We start from the raw sequence: 16,349 nt of genomic DNA on the forward strand, positions 1-16,349 counted from the left end.
TCTTTTTCCCATCCATTTATACCTGACTTGTGGGACTTTTGTTTGAAAGACCAGTGTTCCCAATTAGATTCACATGATGTACCTATTTTTATAATTTCTGAACATCCTTCTTCAGACTAAGTTAGGGACATGGAATAGCAGTGACTGACCAATGCACTAAAGCCCATTTCTAAGTGCCAGAAATGGCATTTTTATTCAACAAATTTTAGTTAGGTACCTGCTATGTACCAGAAAGCATATTTTTAGACTATTTCTGTCACACTTAGGCAAAATGAACCTGTGGCACTCATGGTAGACCAAAGATAAGAGTGACGTAGATTATAAAACAAAGGAATGGAATATAGAACAGTCCAGTTAGCAGGGTGGCTCCATGTCTGCCTTGCCCATAAGGACAGAATTTCAAGATAATTAAGTAATCCACAAAATGTTTTTTCTTTCTTTCTTTCGTTCTTTCTTTCTTTCTGTCTTTCTGTCTTTTTCTTTCTTTCTTTCTTTCTTTCTTTCTTTCTTTCTTTCTTTCTTTCTTTCTTTTTCTTCTTCTTCTTCTTCTTCTTCTTCTTCTTCTTCTTCTTTTTTTGACTGAGAAAATAACTTTATTTCTTTAGGGGTGTGGGGTAGATGTCAAGTTTCAAAACTTCTGGAACTTCTTCTTGGTGCCAGTGGCCTTCGTGACTTTGAGCACGTTGAAGCGCACAGTCGTGCTCAGGGGTGGGCACTCGCCCACTGTGACGATGTCACTGATCTGGACATCCCTGAAGCAGGGGGACAGGTGCATGGACATGTTCTTGTGGTGTTTCTCAAAGTGATTGTACTTTCTGATGTAGTGGAGACAGTTTCAGGGGGTGACAGTGGTCCTATGCATCTTCATCCTGGTCACCACACCAGACAGAATCCACCCTCAGATGGAGACATTACCAGGAAAGGGGCATTTTTTGTCAATATAGGTGCCCTCGATGGCCTCCTTGGGTATCTTGAAGCCCAGACCAGTTTCTGTAGTATCATGGGAGATTCTCCTTGCCAGGTCCTCCAAGCAGGACCCTTTTCTTATTTTGAAAGACAGTTGGTGACTTTTGGTAGGCAGGCTCAGTCTGAATGACCACCATCTCCTCGGCCGCCTGAAGAAAAGGTAATCCACAAAATCTTGACTTTTCTGCCACTTGTTGTGCTAATGTTTTTACTGAGTCCTGCTAGCGGCCGCAGAGGCACTGGAAAGAGCACACCCTCCCTCATCATTCTGAGGTCCTTTGGTGTCCTTTTTTTCCCCCAGGAGTTCGAATCTTTCAAGGGCACAGATATTTCTGCTTTCTCTTTTTAATTTGTTTTTTATGTTTATTTCTGAGACAGAGACAGAGCATGAGTGGGGGAGGGGCATAGAGAGACAGGGAGACAGAGAATCAGAAGCAGGCTCCAGGCTCTGAGTAAGCTGTCAGCACAGAGCCCGACGCGGGGCTCAAACTCACAAACCATTTATGGCCTGAGCCGAAGTCGGTCGCTCAACCGACTGAGCCACCCAGGTGCCCCTTAAATTTTTTTTAATGTTTATTTATTTTTGAGAGACAGAGCATGAGCAGGGGAGGGGCAGAGAGAGAGGGAGACACAGAATCTGAAGCAGGCTCTGAGCTGTCAGCACAGAGCCTGACGTGGGGCTCAAACTCACAAACCACAAAGTCATGATCTGAGCCGAAGTCGGACGCTTAACCGACTGAGCCACCCAGGCGTCCCATCTGCTTTGTCCTTTCTGCTCCACATCAGAACCTGCTCTCCAAAGCCTCCATTTATAGCTCCAAAGAGCTAGATGGTGATTCGGTACCTCACACTCCTTCTCGTAGAGGAGAAAAGCCGAGAAAGGGTAACCAGTTGCTCAGGATCACACAGTTATTTACAAGGAGATGGGATTTGAGCTCAGACCTCTTGATGCCCAGGTGAGCATTCTTTCCAACATATGAGGTGGTCTTGTATTAACACGTCATTTATAGCCTAATGGCCCTCCTTTTTCAGATATTTGCATTTTCTCAAGAATCACAACTTAAGTAAAATAGTAACATGGAGCTTTATATTAGCTAGGACATTAAGGGAGTCATAGAGCTCTTTTGAGGTTCCTAAAAGTATATCCTATAGCTGCCTACATAACACCCTAATGTCACCCAGGAAGTAACTCACAGCTTGCATTTTATTGAGACAAAGGAGAAGGATAACATGATTGGCACCTGCCATGTGCCAGACATGGTGTTACACATTTTACCTCGGGGACCTCAGTTCATCTTTAAAACAAGTCTGTTAGGTAGCTATGACTATCCCTATTTATAAACAGGGTGGGGGAGTAGAGTATATATTTCTTATGCCTTGTGGCTGTCTGTGAAAACTTTTCCTATGCTGGAATAATTTCCTTCACTAGGAATCTGGACTCTAGGAGGCAGAAACTCAGACTCCCTTTCCCAGCGTCTTAGCAGCCGGGGTACAGATGCTCCCAGCCAGACTCACACAAGTCTCAGTCGGAAAGAGAGCAGCATGAAGCAGCGGTGCTGTCCCGAATCCCCTCTTCTGGCTTGGATGGAAGAGAGGAGTCTGGTCTTCAGTAGCCTGAATGATGGAGAGTCTTGCGTGTAGTGTCCCGCCACCTGTAGCACCGCCAGCAGCAGCCCCGGGGTCTAGCTATGCAGCCCCGAGCCCTAACTATCTGACTTTCCTGGAGATGCTACAAACTATTTAATATCTCTTAATCAATCCCTTTCTGCTTAAACTAGCTGAAGCGGCTTCTATGGTTGGCAACTAAGATCCCAGTCCACAAATGAAAACCACAGTGAGATGCCACCCCACACCCACTAGAATGACTACCATCAAGAAAATAAAAAAAAAAGAAAGTAACGAATGTTAGTGAGGATGTGGAGAAATTGGAACCCTTGTGTACTGTTGGTGAGAATGTAAAATGGGGCAGCTGCTGTGGCAAACGGTATGGTAGTTCCTCAAAAAATTAAAAATAGAACTACCCTATGATCCAGCAATCCCACTTCTGGGTATACCCACAAGATTGAAGTCAGGGTCTCAAAGAGATATCTGTGCATCTGTATCAATAGCAGCATTGCTCACAATTGCTAAAATATGAAAGGTACCTAGAGTAGTGAAAACCATAGAGACAGGAAGTAGAATGACAATCGCCAGGGGCTGGGGTGGGGGGAAGGGGAAGTTATTGGACACTGGGTACAGTTTCCATTTTACAAGATGAAAAGAGCTCTAAGCTGGTGGTAATGGTGGCAGAACAGCAGGAAAGCACTCAGTTCCACTCAACTGTCCACTGAACATGATAAAGACAGTAAATTTTATGTTATGTGCCTCTCAGCACAATTTAAAAACAAAGAAAAGACTGATGGCGCCAAACACTTTCAGAGACGTAGAGCACCTGGGACTCTCGCATTTTGCTGGAGAGCGTGCAGAATGGCACAGCCATTTTGAAAAGCCATATGGCAGTGCCTTAGGAGGTTAAACAGACATTTGCTGTGCAGTCCAACCATGTCGTCTCTGGGTATTTATTTACCCACCTATGCCCACAGAACTTATTCCCAAGCAGGGGTCAGAGAGGGGGATGAAGGGCGATATGAGGGATGCTGTGGTGATAGAACTGTTCTGTAGGTTGGGGCACCTGGGTGGCTCGGTCGGTTAAGCGTCCGACTTCGGCTCAGGTCATGATCTCACGGTCCGTGAGTTCAAGCCCCGCGTCGGGCTCTGTGCTGACGGCTCAGAGCCTGGAGCCCATTTCAGATTCTGTGTCTCCCTCTCTCTGCCCCTCCCCTGTTCATACTCTGTCTCTCTCTGTCTCAAAAATAAAGTAAAACATTAAAAAAAAAATTAAAAAAAAAAAGAACTGTTCTGTAGGTTGACTTCATCAACATGCATATCCCGCTGTGATGCTGAACCATAATTTGGCAAGATGTTACCACTGGGGGAAACTGGGGAGACAGTTTACAGAATCTCTACAGCTGCATGGGAATCAGCAATTACCTCAAAAAATTTAATTAAAAAAAAAGAAACTGAAAGAAGAAAAAAAGTCCCAGACTAATACAAGAAGTAATTTTCCTGGTTTCACACAGCAAAAAAAAAAAAAAAAAAAAAAAAAAAGGGTAGAACCCAGGTTTGAACCCGGGTCTGATTGGCCCTCCATCATACCCTGCCTCCTTCCTTGGAGACCTTCCATCCAGCGGCAGCGCCTTGTGGTGGAAACAGGGCTGCTCTCCCAGTGAGAAGCACTGGCTTCCTGAGAAGAACCCTGCAAGTGTTGCTTAGGCCTCTGAGTGACTAAAAGGATATTCTTCCTTGACTGGTAGGTGTTGAATGAATCTATAAATTTACATGTGCTCTCAGTGAGGTATGGAATACGTTTTATTTAAGATTTACTCTTTGTGGGTTTTTTTTTTATTTTTATTTTTATTTATTTATTTTTTTTTAAATGTGTATTTATTTTTGAGACAGAGAGAGACAGAGCATGAACGGGGGAGGGTCAGAGAGAGGGAGACACAGAGTCTGAAACAGGCTCCAGGCTCCGAGCTGTCAGCACAGAGCGCGATACGGGGCTTGAACTCATGGACCATGAGATCATGACCTGAGCCGAAGTCGGCCGCTCAACCGACTGAGCCACCCAGGCGCCCCTGTGGGTTTTTTTTAATGTTTATTTTTGAGAGAGAGAGAGAGAGCACAAGTGGGGTAGGGGCAGAGAGAGAAAGGGACAGAGGATCCCAAACGGTCTCTGGGCTGACAGCAGTGCCTGATGCGGGGCTGCAACTCACGAACTGTGAGATCATGACCTGAGCCAAAGTTGGACGCTTAACCGACTGAGCCACCCAGGTGCTCCTGGAATACATTTTAGTAGTAATTGAAATTCCCACCTGAACAGAAAATAGTGTGTAGATTATTATTAGCATGGCGATAATAACAGTAAAAGCTAATATGGATATAGCATGCCTGTAATCCCCATAACAACTTGGAAGGTAGCTAATTCCTGTGTTGCAGATGACACATATGAAGCATAACGAGGTCAAGGAACTTGCCTGACTCCTGACAGACGGCTCACAGCAGAACTAGAATGGATCCCAGCCTGTCTGGCTCCAGAGTTCACTCTCTTTGTAGGAAAATCAGGTCAGATGATACTGTAGGAAAATAAAGATGTTGCTGTGTGAGATGCAGGATTTCTATTATGCAGGGGGAGATATTTAAATGTGTATTTTTTATAAGGACCTGCATATGGATTTGTTTTCGATGCCTCCAGGACCTCACTGCTAATACTTGATGAGCCGTTCCTGTGAAAGCTGCTCACAATGATAGGATTTCCTCCTGTGGTCGTAACTATGATCTTCACTCAATCCTTGGCATGTATGCAGCTTCAAGAGGATCTTATGAAACTGTTTAGATCTTTTGGATCAACAGACGCCTGAGAATTCAATGGTTGACATGGGAAATGTATCTAGGGTGCCAGTAGTTTCTGTTTGTTTGTACAAAAAGTTATTTAGAAACCAGTGAATAAGCATCACAGAGTCTCTGTAAGGAGGGAAAGTTGAGAGGACTTAAACTATTAACTCCATTCGAGAAAGGGGTGCATTTTTATAACAATCTATATGAAAAGAAATCTCACGATAAGGAAAAAGTATTTTTAAAGTGCAAATAATTCACACTCCCTGTCCTCTCTTTCCTCCTCCCCCACCTTATCACACACATGAATATTTCTATTTCGATACTGGGTTTTTTCAAAGCAGATTTCTATTTCTTTAGCCATATAATTAGAGTCACCTAGGGGAGCCTGGGTGGCTCAGTCGGTTAAGCGTTTGACTTAGGCTTAGGTCATGATCTCGCAGTTCGTGAGTTTGAGCCCCACGTCGGGCTCTGTGCTGACAGCTCAGAGTCTAGAGCCTGCTTCAGATTCTGTGTCTCCCTCTCTCTGCCCCTCCCCTACTCATGCTCCATCTCTCACTCTCTCTCTCTTTCTCTCAAAAATAAATAAACATTAAAAAAAATATTTTTTTAGGGGCGCCTGGGTGGCGCAGTCGGTTAAGCGTCCGACTTCAGCCAGGTCACGATCTCGCGGTCCGTGAGTTCGAGCCCCGCGTCGGGCTCTGGGCTGATGATGGCCCAGAGCCTGGAGCCTGCTTCCGATTCTGTGTCTCCCTCTCTCTTTGCCCCTCCCCCGTTCATGCTCTGTCTCTCTCTGTCCCAAAAATAAATAAACGTTGAAAAAAAAAATTATAAAAAAAAATATATTTTTTTAGATAATAGAGTTACCTAATTTGAAGCAGCGTTGTGGCATGGCAGGTGGAAAGAATACAAATCAGAATACAAACCAGAATTTTGGCCTGTTTGCTGCCTAAAACAATTTTTTTTTTTTTTTTTTACTTTGAATGAGTCCTTTGCCTTTTCTCTGTGTCTTCAAATTTCTTCAAATACCCTTGGGAAGTAGTAACACCTTGGATTGTGAGTAACTTGTTCTGTGAGTGTTTCGCAAGACGAACAAACATTTCTAATAAATTTTAACTTGATAAAAATGAGCGATGTCTTGCAATACGAGTAGTACCTGACGCCAAACATCACATGATCACAACTGAGCCAATGGTTCTTGAAATTCCCTTTGATATACATGTGCTTTGGATCACAAGCATGTTTCTGGAATGAATTATGCTCACAAACCAAGGTTCTACTGAAAAGCCCTCCATGTTCTCCTCTCTAGTTTCCTTCTTGCTGTAAGTGGACTTGGAAAGGAAATCGTTTCATGGGCACGTACAGAAAATAGTTCATAACCACCACTTAGGGACACTTATGTTTCAGGCTCAGTAACCACATGATATCCAATCTTTATAATAATCCTACGTGTTGGACATATTAACTAGTTGGAATTAATGGCCCCATTTTATAAAAGGAGAAGCTGAGGGTGGAGAGACAGGAGCGCTGGCTACACACGCTGACACGGTGCATCAACAGCAGGGAAGGAAACAGGAGAAGCTGAACCTGAGAGTGAGCAGAGCCGGGTGCTGGTTTCAGCTGGCACCTTGAGTCTCTGGTCATCTTTGAGCAAGTCTCACCCCCTTTCTGAGCCTCTGGTGCCCAGCGTGGTGGCGGGCACATGCCAGCACTCAGGGAAAGCCTGCTTTCCAAACAGCTGTTTGTGTGTAACAGCTTTAAGCTGAAGTTCAGAAAGTCACTAATGTTCTTTCCTATTTCTTCAGTCTCATAAATTTACCTTTGGGAATGTACCTTTTTCCCCTAGAACATACGATTCAAAATCATAAAACAGAAACGTACATAGATTGCCTTATTTAAGATAAGTATGGTTAGCAATCCATTGTCCAAAGTGGCAAAGAGATGTACACCCTGAGGTTTTGACACTTTCCTGAAGACGGATCATGGATCATCGGATACAGTGACTCACCCACTGGTAGTCCAGGGTCAGCCACATAAATCTCCCAAGGTTTTAGTGTTAATGTTGCTGAGCTCTTGTGGCATGTAGGTTCAAGGGCGAAGGTACTGGGTGGTGGTTTTAAAATCTGGAAAGGCAAAAAGGTGTTGAGGTTGTTAAAGGGAGATTCAGAAACAAAGAAAGCCCTTAGAAGAGGAGGTGCTTTAAAAGGATGGTTTGCCAAATGGGAAATGCAAGAAGTACTTAAAGGGAAAACACCCACACAAAATGACTAAGGTTATGTTAATAGGGATGAAAATACTCACTTTTACTGTTGGCTAGGCCCACAGAGAAAGTCAAGGACGATAGGCCCTTATTTTATTTACATTTATTTTCCAGTATTTTGGAATTGATTCACCAGTCTCCAGATAAAGGGAAAAGTTACTTACACGCCTGGCTTTGTAACATTTAGTAGTGATTTGTCAGGATGAACTTGGGTGACACCTGGCTTCTCTTTAGGCTGTTCACAGGGTGTTCTTAGTTGCCACAGTTACGTGTTAGCACCTCCAGAGCATGGGCTTTGGAAATAGGTGGGGCTGAGTTTGAAACCTGCCTTTCTTTAGCCCTGGATACCTGGATGGCCTTGTCTACTTTGACCAACCTCCCAGATCCCCAGCTTCTTCTTTTATAAAATGGGGCAGTTAATAATTCCAACCAGTTAATATATCCAACCATGTAGGAATGTTATAAAGATTAGACATCATGTGGTTATTGAACCTGAAACATAAGTGTCCCTGAATGGTAGTCATTAACCATTTTCTGAATGTGCCATGAAATGATTTCCTTTCCAAATCCACCTAAAGCAGGGAAAGTAAAGTCAAGGATTTCCTCGAGCAGCTGTATTGTGTCATTGTAAGATCACTGTGACTCAACTCCCTTTCCTTAAGGAAATATAATTGGAAAACTAACAAGCAGAGAAACTTCCAGCATCGCCCTGTGTTCAGCACTCGGATGAGGTGTCAGCACTCTGCCCTGACCTTGGGGAGGTTAATTCTCCAAAGTGTCAGAGCCGCACACAGATGAAGTTTCTGGTCTTCTGTGAGAAGGAAGCGTAATGACAAGACTCATCTTCCAGGCAGCTGAAAAAAAAAAAAAAAGGAGAGCGCTACACTGTGTGTGGGAAGTACAGTGGATCAACTCCCAGGGTCCTATACCCTCATTCCAAAATCCTGACAGCCACCCCCAAACATTCGGTGATATTAGCAAAAACAGTTAGGAGTAAAGGTTCTGGACTCACTGCCTACAATCCCATGCCTGCTTCACAACTCACTAGCTTTGTGCCCTCAGACAAATCACCCATTCTTTTTTTGTTTTTTATGATTCATTTTATATTTGAGAGAGAAAGAGAGAGACAGAGCGTGAGCAGAGGAGGGGCAGAGAGACAGAGATAGAATCCTAAGTAGGCTCCAGGCTCCAAGCTCCGAGCACAGAGCCTGACGCCGAGCTTGAACTCAGGAACCGTGAGATCATGACCTGAGCCAAAGTCAGACGCTCAACAGACTGAGCCACCCGGGTGCCCCTCACTTACCCATTCTAAAGCTCACTTTCCTCATCTGAAACCTCATCTGAAATTATCTAGTGATGATGTGGATGCCCATCTCCCAGGGTTGTTGTGGGGCTCACACAGAAAATACTCCAAGCACAATGCCTGTCACGAGGTTCACACTAGTTAACTGGCTGTTGTTATTGTTTAGGCAACAGTAACTATCTTGCACAAGATCAAACACTAGTAAGAAGGTAGAAATCCTAGTCTTCCGACTCCAAATCCCAGGCTCTTTGTCTTATCGTGTGTTTCCTTACTGAATGCTTATTGCTTCCTTAAGTGATTAAAATACCACAGCACTGTTTATGTAATACAGGGACATTGACGTATTCTAATTATGCAGAGTTACAAATAAAAGATCACTGTAAGTAGGAAATGATAATGTTCTTTCGCTGTTCTTTGCTCTCGCTTGAGAAAAAGAGCCCACATATCAGACCATTTCTCAGCTTCCCAAGAACTTTATTTCCCAGGAGCTGTAATTCTTTTACATCAAAACCAGTTTCAGTCCTGCCAACTGAAAGCACTGCCTGTGATTTGACAGTAGAGAGGCCACAGTATCCTCTCTGTTTGGTGCTAAATGGTGACATCAACTGTCTGTCTCCTTTTCAAAGCTGTCCTCTACTATTTTGCTCCAACTTCCTCCAAACAAAACAACTGGTCCAGCTGCCAGTCACGCTGACTTTCTGGTCCACTGCCTACTTAGGCGTAAATAAATAGTGCACTTGCTCCCTACTTTAACTACCACCGAGCTTGGTACAATTCCAGGCCCCTTGGGTACTGAACCTTGTAGAGTCCATAAAGTTAATTTTCCAGACTAACCGTAGCCTGGTATGAACTTCAGACAAGGCAGCTCTGGAGCAACTCACACTGACTTTCTCATATCACTTAAAAATAATTTTTTTTAACTGTCAAAAAAGAAACATTCACCAACATAGACCATATGCTGGGTCATAAAACAAATCTTAACACATTTCGGAGAATTTAAATCATACAAAGAGAGTTCTCTGAAAATGGTGGAGTTGAGCTAGAAAACAGTAATAAAAAGATTATCTAGAAAATCCGCAACTAGTTTGAAATTAAACAACACACCTCAAATAACCCATGGGTCAGATAGGAAATCACAAAAGAAACTGAAAATACTTTGAGCTGAATGAAAATGAAAACACAACATATAAATAGTTCTGGGATGTATTTAAAGTAGTGCTTTGAGAAAAATGTATGGCAGCAAAGGCTTATATTATAAAGAAGAAATACATAATGATCTAGGGGCACCTGCACGGCTCAGTCAGTTAAGCGTCTGACTCTTGATTTTCAGCTCAGGTCACGATCTCATGGCTTGTGACCTAGAGCCCGTACTGGGCTCTGTGATGAGTGTGGAGGCTGCTTGGGATTTCTGTCTCCCTCTCTCTCTGCCTCTTCCCTGCTAGTGCATGATCTCTCTCTCTCTCTCAAAATAAATAAATAAACATAAAAAATAAAAACAAAATTAGTGACCTCTAGGTGTCCATCTTAAAAAACTAGAAAAGGCAGCTAAAAGCAAAGCAAGCAGAAAAAAGAGGTGAAATCATTGAAATGAAAAAGAGAAAAAAATAGAAAATAAATTAAATCAAAAGCTGTTTCTTTTAAAAGATGAATAAAATCAATAAGACTTAGTCACACTGATCAAGAAAAAGGAGAAAAAAACAATTACTAATATCAAGAATGACATAGGGAACACCACTATGTGTACTATAGATATTAAAAGGGTAATAATGTAATAGTATTATGTATGAACAACATTAAAAAGATAATAGTGTAATATTAGTATATATGAACAACCTTATGCCCATAAATTTAAATATCTAGACAAAATAGACAAATTCCTTGAAGACACAAACTACCAAAATTCACTCAAGAAGAAACAGATATCCTGAATAGCCCTATACTTTATTTTTTTTTTTCAACGTTTATTTATTTTTGGGACAGAGAGAGACAGAGCATGAACGGGGGAGGGGCAAAGAGAGAGGGAGACACAGAATCGGAAGCAGGCTCCAGGCTTTGGGCCATCATCAGCCCAGAGCCCGACGCGGGGCTCGAACTCACGGACCGCGAGATCGTGACCTGGCTGAAGTCGGACGCTTAACCGACTGCGCCACCCAGGCGCCCCATTAGCCCTATACTTTATAGAAGAAATAGAATTTATGATTTAAAACATTTCAACAAGGAAAACTGCATACTCAGGTGGCTCTACTGAAAAATCACAACAAACATTTAAGAAGTAAATAATACAATTTAATGTAAGCTTCTCCAGAAAACAGAGGAGAAGGAAACACTTCCCACTCAGTTTATGAGATTAGTATTACCCTGGCTCCAAAGCTAGACAAAGACATTATAGGAAAACTACAGATCAATATCTCTCAGATATATTAATGCAAAAGCCCTCAATAAAATATGACTAATTGACTCCAGCATGTATCAAAATGATGGAACATCATGCAAGTTGGGTTTATTCCAGGAATGCAAGGTTGATTTAACATTTTTAAATCTATGAATGTAATTCACTATATCGACAAACTAAATAGGAAAAATCATGTGCTCATCTCAATAGATATAGAAAAATATTTGGCAAATTCAACATCGATTCAATATATTTTTAAAAATTCTCAGTAAAAGGAGATTACAGAAAACATTCTCGATCTAATAAAGGGCTTCTGTGTTAAATTTATATTGCAGCATAACAACCCCAAAACATAAATATTAAACCTTTGTTATCTCATGGTTCCTGGAGATTAGGAATCCAGATATGACTAGCTAAATGCCTCTGATTCAAGGTCGCTCATAAGATTGAAATTTCATTGTCACTTGGAGCTACAGTCTCATATGAGGGCTCCCTGGAGCGGGAGCTCACTCACATGGTTGTTGGCAAGATTCAGTGCCTCACAGAATATGAAACTGAGTGCCTAATTTCTTGGCTGTTTGCCTCTTCAGAACCTTGCTATAGGGATCTCACAACACGGCATCTTGATTCCATCAGGGAAAGTGAGCAAGAGAGTTCCCAAGGCGGAAATCTGTCTCTTTGTAAACTAATCTTGGAAGTGATATTCCATTACTTATGCCATATCTTATTCCTTAGAAGAAGGTTATTAGGTCAGGCCTACACTGAAGGGAAGGGGAACACATAAGGGCATGAATACCAGGAGGCAGGGCTCCTTAAGGGCCATCTTGGAGGCTGCCTGCCACAGCATCTACGAAGTGATCTAACTAACATCCTACCTAATGGTACAAGACTGAATGCTTTCCTCCTAAGATCAGTAATAAAAATGGCTGCTCTCATTGTTCCTATTTAATGCACCTACCAAGTGCAATAAGTCAAGAAAAAGAAATAAAATGTATACCAGTTAGGAAGCACTAAACCTGTCCCTATTTGCAGATGACAGGGCTGTCTACTTAGAAAACCCCAAGGAATTTACAAAAAGCTAGAACTTATAAGTGAGAAAACATCCAGAGAGTAAAAAGTGCATGGAAAAACTATTCAACATTAGTCATTAGGGAAAAGCAAATTAAAACCACAAGAGACAATTACCTACCTATTAGAATGGATAAAAATCAAAAGAACTGACTGCCAAGTGCTGGCAAAGATGCAGAGTAATTGAACATTGTTGGCAGGAATGTGAAATGGAATGGTCACTTTGGAAAACATTTTGGCAATTACTTACAATAACATATACTTATCCGATGACCTAACAGTAGTCCTAGTATTTTCCCAAGAGAAATAAAAACGTATGTTCACACAAAAGACCATGCATGAATGTTTATAATGGCCGCAAAACTAGAAACAACTAAAATGTTCTTCAACTGGGATAAAGTGTGGTTTATCTATACAATGGAATACTACTCAATGAAAAAAAAAATGAACTAGTGATAAATGCAACAACATGGATCAATCTCAAATGCATTATGTTAAATAAAGGAAGCTTAGTTAGCCTCAAAAGCTTACATAATGTAAAAATCCATTTATATGACAATCTGGAAAACACAAAACTATAGAGACAGGAAATGCATCAGTGGTTGCCATCTGCAAACAGTTTCTAGGAGGTTCACAGACCACCTCTAGCTCATCCCTGGACCCTATCTATATGTGACTTCAGCCAAGGCAGCCCTAATTCCTCTCCTCCCAGTTTCAGCTCCTTCCTGAACCGTATCCAGATTTACTTTTAATGGTATGCTGCTTGGTGTGGAATTGGTCCCTGTTTCATAGACAGTATGGCACTTTCCTCTCCTCAGATATCACTTCCCCAGCAAACAGCCATCTCAGTGCTGGGCATATGGAATGGGATAGATGATAAAGTACTGGGGCAGTCTGCCTAGTAGCAAATTATTTCATTATTTCCCCAGGTCCATTAACTTCCCACTATTGTGCTTAGACCTGGGTGAGTAGGACCCAGTTGGGACAAGGATGGGAATAAGTAAGCTAAGACAGGGGCATCTGGCTGGCTCAGTCGGTACAGCATAAGACTCCTCATTTCAGGGTCCTGAGTTTGAGCCCCACACTGGGTGTAGAGATCACTTAAGAAAAGTCAGAAAGGGAGGGGAGGAAAGAAAAAATAAAGAGGAAGGAAGGAAGGAAGGAAGGAAGGAAGGAAGGAAGGAAGGAAGGAAGGAAGGAAGGAAGGAAGGAAGAGGAAAAAAAAAAAGAAAAGAAAAAAAACCCCTCCTAAACCAAGGCGGGCTCTGTAAGTCTCCCATATCAGAAAGCCCAGCTATAGAGGAAGTTAATGGTGATGGATCCCAAACTAGTGGAAGGAAGTGCTGACTGCAACCAGTTTCAGTCATCATACCTTCCTCTCCCTCTTTTCCTCACTCTGCTTTCATTCATTCATCATTCACTGGACTGGATGCTACAGCACTGATGAGCACAGACACAGAAGCTGCCCTCAATCCGTTTACATCCTAGCGGAGGGCACGGGGGAGTAATCCCGCGTAGTACCGGTAGGATCTGCCCCGCCGGTGAAGTACAGATTGCACGAGGGTTGGGGAGGGGTGCTCCCGGCGCAGGCGTCTTCCCAGCCGACTCTGCTATAGCTGCGTTCTACACGACCTGCTGGAGTTTGCAGTCCCGCAGGCCTCCTCTCCCGGCAGAGGGTCGCGCGGGCAACCGGGCCCTAGGGCCCCCCCACCCCCCAGGGCCCTTCCCCGCAGCCTGGCTGGCGGCCCGCTCCAGAAGGGCAGCCGGGGCGCGGCGGCCCCGCCCAGGCCAGTCCGGGGCGGGGGCCGGTTCCCATAGGGATTGCGGCCGGGGCGGCGGCGAGCGGAGCCGGCAGAGAGGCGGCGAGGCGGGAGCAGGGCCAGGCCGGGCCGCGCGGCGCCGTGAGTCCCGGGCGGGGAAAGGCGCGCGGGCCCGGACGGCGGGCCTGGCCGCCACGTGGTGCCGCTCGAGGCTGCGCTGCGCGGACCGGGCGCGGGTGGGCAACCGGGTGGCGCTGGCGGCCGGGCCCCGCGGGGGCGGCGGGAAGGCGCGGCCCCGCTCCCCGCCGAGGCCTGCCCGCGCCTGGGGTCGCCGGGCTCCCCCTTCGGGCGCCTGCCTCGCCCCCGCGGGGACCCGGGCGGTGTCTCCTTGCCCAAAGGAAATGAGACCCGAAATTAGAACCGGGGAATCCCTGAGTCTTCCTTCTCCGTCCTCTAGCAGGCTCATGTGTCTTAGATCGGATGAACTATAACATTAAACAAGATAGATTATCTTACAACTCCGTCCGATTTAGGATAACGGGTTGCATTTTAACTTGCAGGGTGTGTACCAGACGATTAGAATTGGATTACCGGAGACGAGCTCTAGGCTGTCATCCCGGATCTCGTTGCGGTTGCTGAGGGGCGAGGCTTTAAGGACAGGGGTCGATTCCTAATTCTTTAACAAGTGCCCTTCTGTTCTAGGTGCTTGACAAAGACCCATCGTTGAGTGGGGCTCTAGTACAGTCAGTCTGTTCGTGCCAGTATTTCATAAGCGACATTTTCAAACTATGTGAAGATCCATTTTAAGATTTATTCCTCCTCTATGATGGAGAAGTATGAAAAAATTGGGAAAATTGGCGAAGGATCCTATGGAGTTGTTTTCAAATGCAGAAACAGGGACACGGGCCAGATTGTAGCCATCAAGAGATTTCTGGAATCAGAAGATGACCCTGTCATAAAGAAAATCGCCCTTCGAGAAATCCGCATGCTCAAGGTAATGGATTATTTAAAGTGAATTATCAGGGACTAAAAAACTTAAGTGAGTCGTGTTATGTTTAGTAAATGTGTTAAGATGTACAGGTCACCAAATGCATAATGAACCAGAAAGCAGAGACATCAGTGCAGAGAAAGATGCTATTCCTTTTCAGAGATGCTGTGGGGTATTTTATTTTTCTTCCCCATCGCTTCTTGATGTCAGCTCTAGATCTGAGTCTTCAAGAGCCCTCAACTTTGATAGTACAGGAACAACTCCAATTTTCTGGCATTCATGAGCTTTAAACTTTCAGGCCATCTTCTGTTGATATTCTCAGTCCATTAAGATAATTAATCATTCACCTGTTTTCAAACTGTTGGAAGCTGACAGGTTTTCTTTGCACCTCACGTTTTATCTGCTGCTGAACACCCTAATGTCCTTTCTCTAGGAAAAGGGTTCTTCTTAAAAAAGTGAAATGATCACTTTTAAAATGTTTATTAGTTAGCTATAGGAGACCATAAAATCAGAGCAGTGGAAACAGTTGTTACTTACAAGCTGAAAGTATTTTTTTTCCGTAATAGAAAGAGGCCACTTTTCTGAATTTCTGTGAAGATGAGACCCAAATCCCAACACAGGACATGCCATGTAATGAACACAGTGGGGTTAACTTGGTTTCAAACAGGGCCTCTGTGTTCCAGCATGTATAACCAAATAAATGATCAGGAAAGAGCAACCTAGTGGGAGATGAGTGGAACATTCAGGGGATTTTCTCTTATCGCTGCCTCTCTGTTTTCTCCAGGCCTCTCTAATAGTCTTCTCTTCCCCATGGCTGGAGTGTATGGGGTTATCTGAATGTGAAGTAGCAGGCTTTGGGTAAATTTAAATGGGTGGAAAATAGGAAAACTCTCTCTTTAGGTTTAGGATGGTCTTTACCAGCAGGATGCTATCTATTGTGAGAGGACACTTCCAGGGTTTCCCCACCCCCACCCTGTTAGGCCCTCCCCTAGGAAGGGCTGAGACCAGCAGGGCCCATCTCAGGGCCTGGACTACTCTGCCCTTCCCCACTGTCTACACACAGGGACAGGTTCTCACCCTTTCTTTTGGGCTGATGGGGGTTTTTCACTTTCTCAGGTTTCCCTTAGGGCAGAAGGCGATAATCGTATTTAAAGGATTCATTTACTCTAAAGAAAAGACAA

The 16,349-nt window shown here is 43.8% G+C and overlaps 1 protein-coding gene and 1 pseudogene across 3 annotated transcripts in view; one reads left to right on the forward strand and one right to left on the reverse strand.

Annotated features, from left to right (window-relative positions):
• Positions 1–628: 628 nt before the first annotated feature.
• LOC124512086 (40S ribosomal protein S11-like) lies at positions 629–1,112 on the reverse strand (annotated as a pseudogene).
• A 13,891-nt stretch (positions 1,113–15,003) lies between these two features.
• The window catches only part of CDKL1 (cyclin dependent kinase like 1), a 53,027-nt gene continuing 51,681 nt past the window's right edge, over positions 15,004–16,349 (forward strand). For all 3 annotated transcript variants that reach the window (XM_047079692.1, XM_047079693.1, XM_047079694.1), the window contains exon 1: positions 15,004–15,174. In XM_047079692.1, coding sequence (XP_046935648.1) covers positions 15,004–15,174 — 171 coding nt within the window. The remainder of the gene's footprint in view (positions 15,175–16,349) is intronic.

Source organism: Lynx rufus, unplaced genomic scaffold, assembly GCF_022079265.1.
Source record: "Lynx rufus isolate CCGP_SWC_20201006 ecotype Redwood Valley unplaced genomic scaffold, mLynRuf1.p SCAF_17, whole genome shotgun sequence".
Taxonomy (NCBI): domain Eukaryota; kingdom Metazoa; phylum Chordata; class Mammalia; order Carnivora; family Felidae; genus Lynx; species Lynx rufus.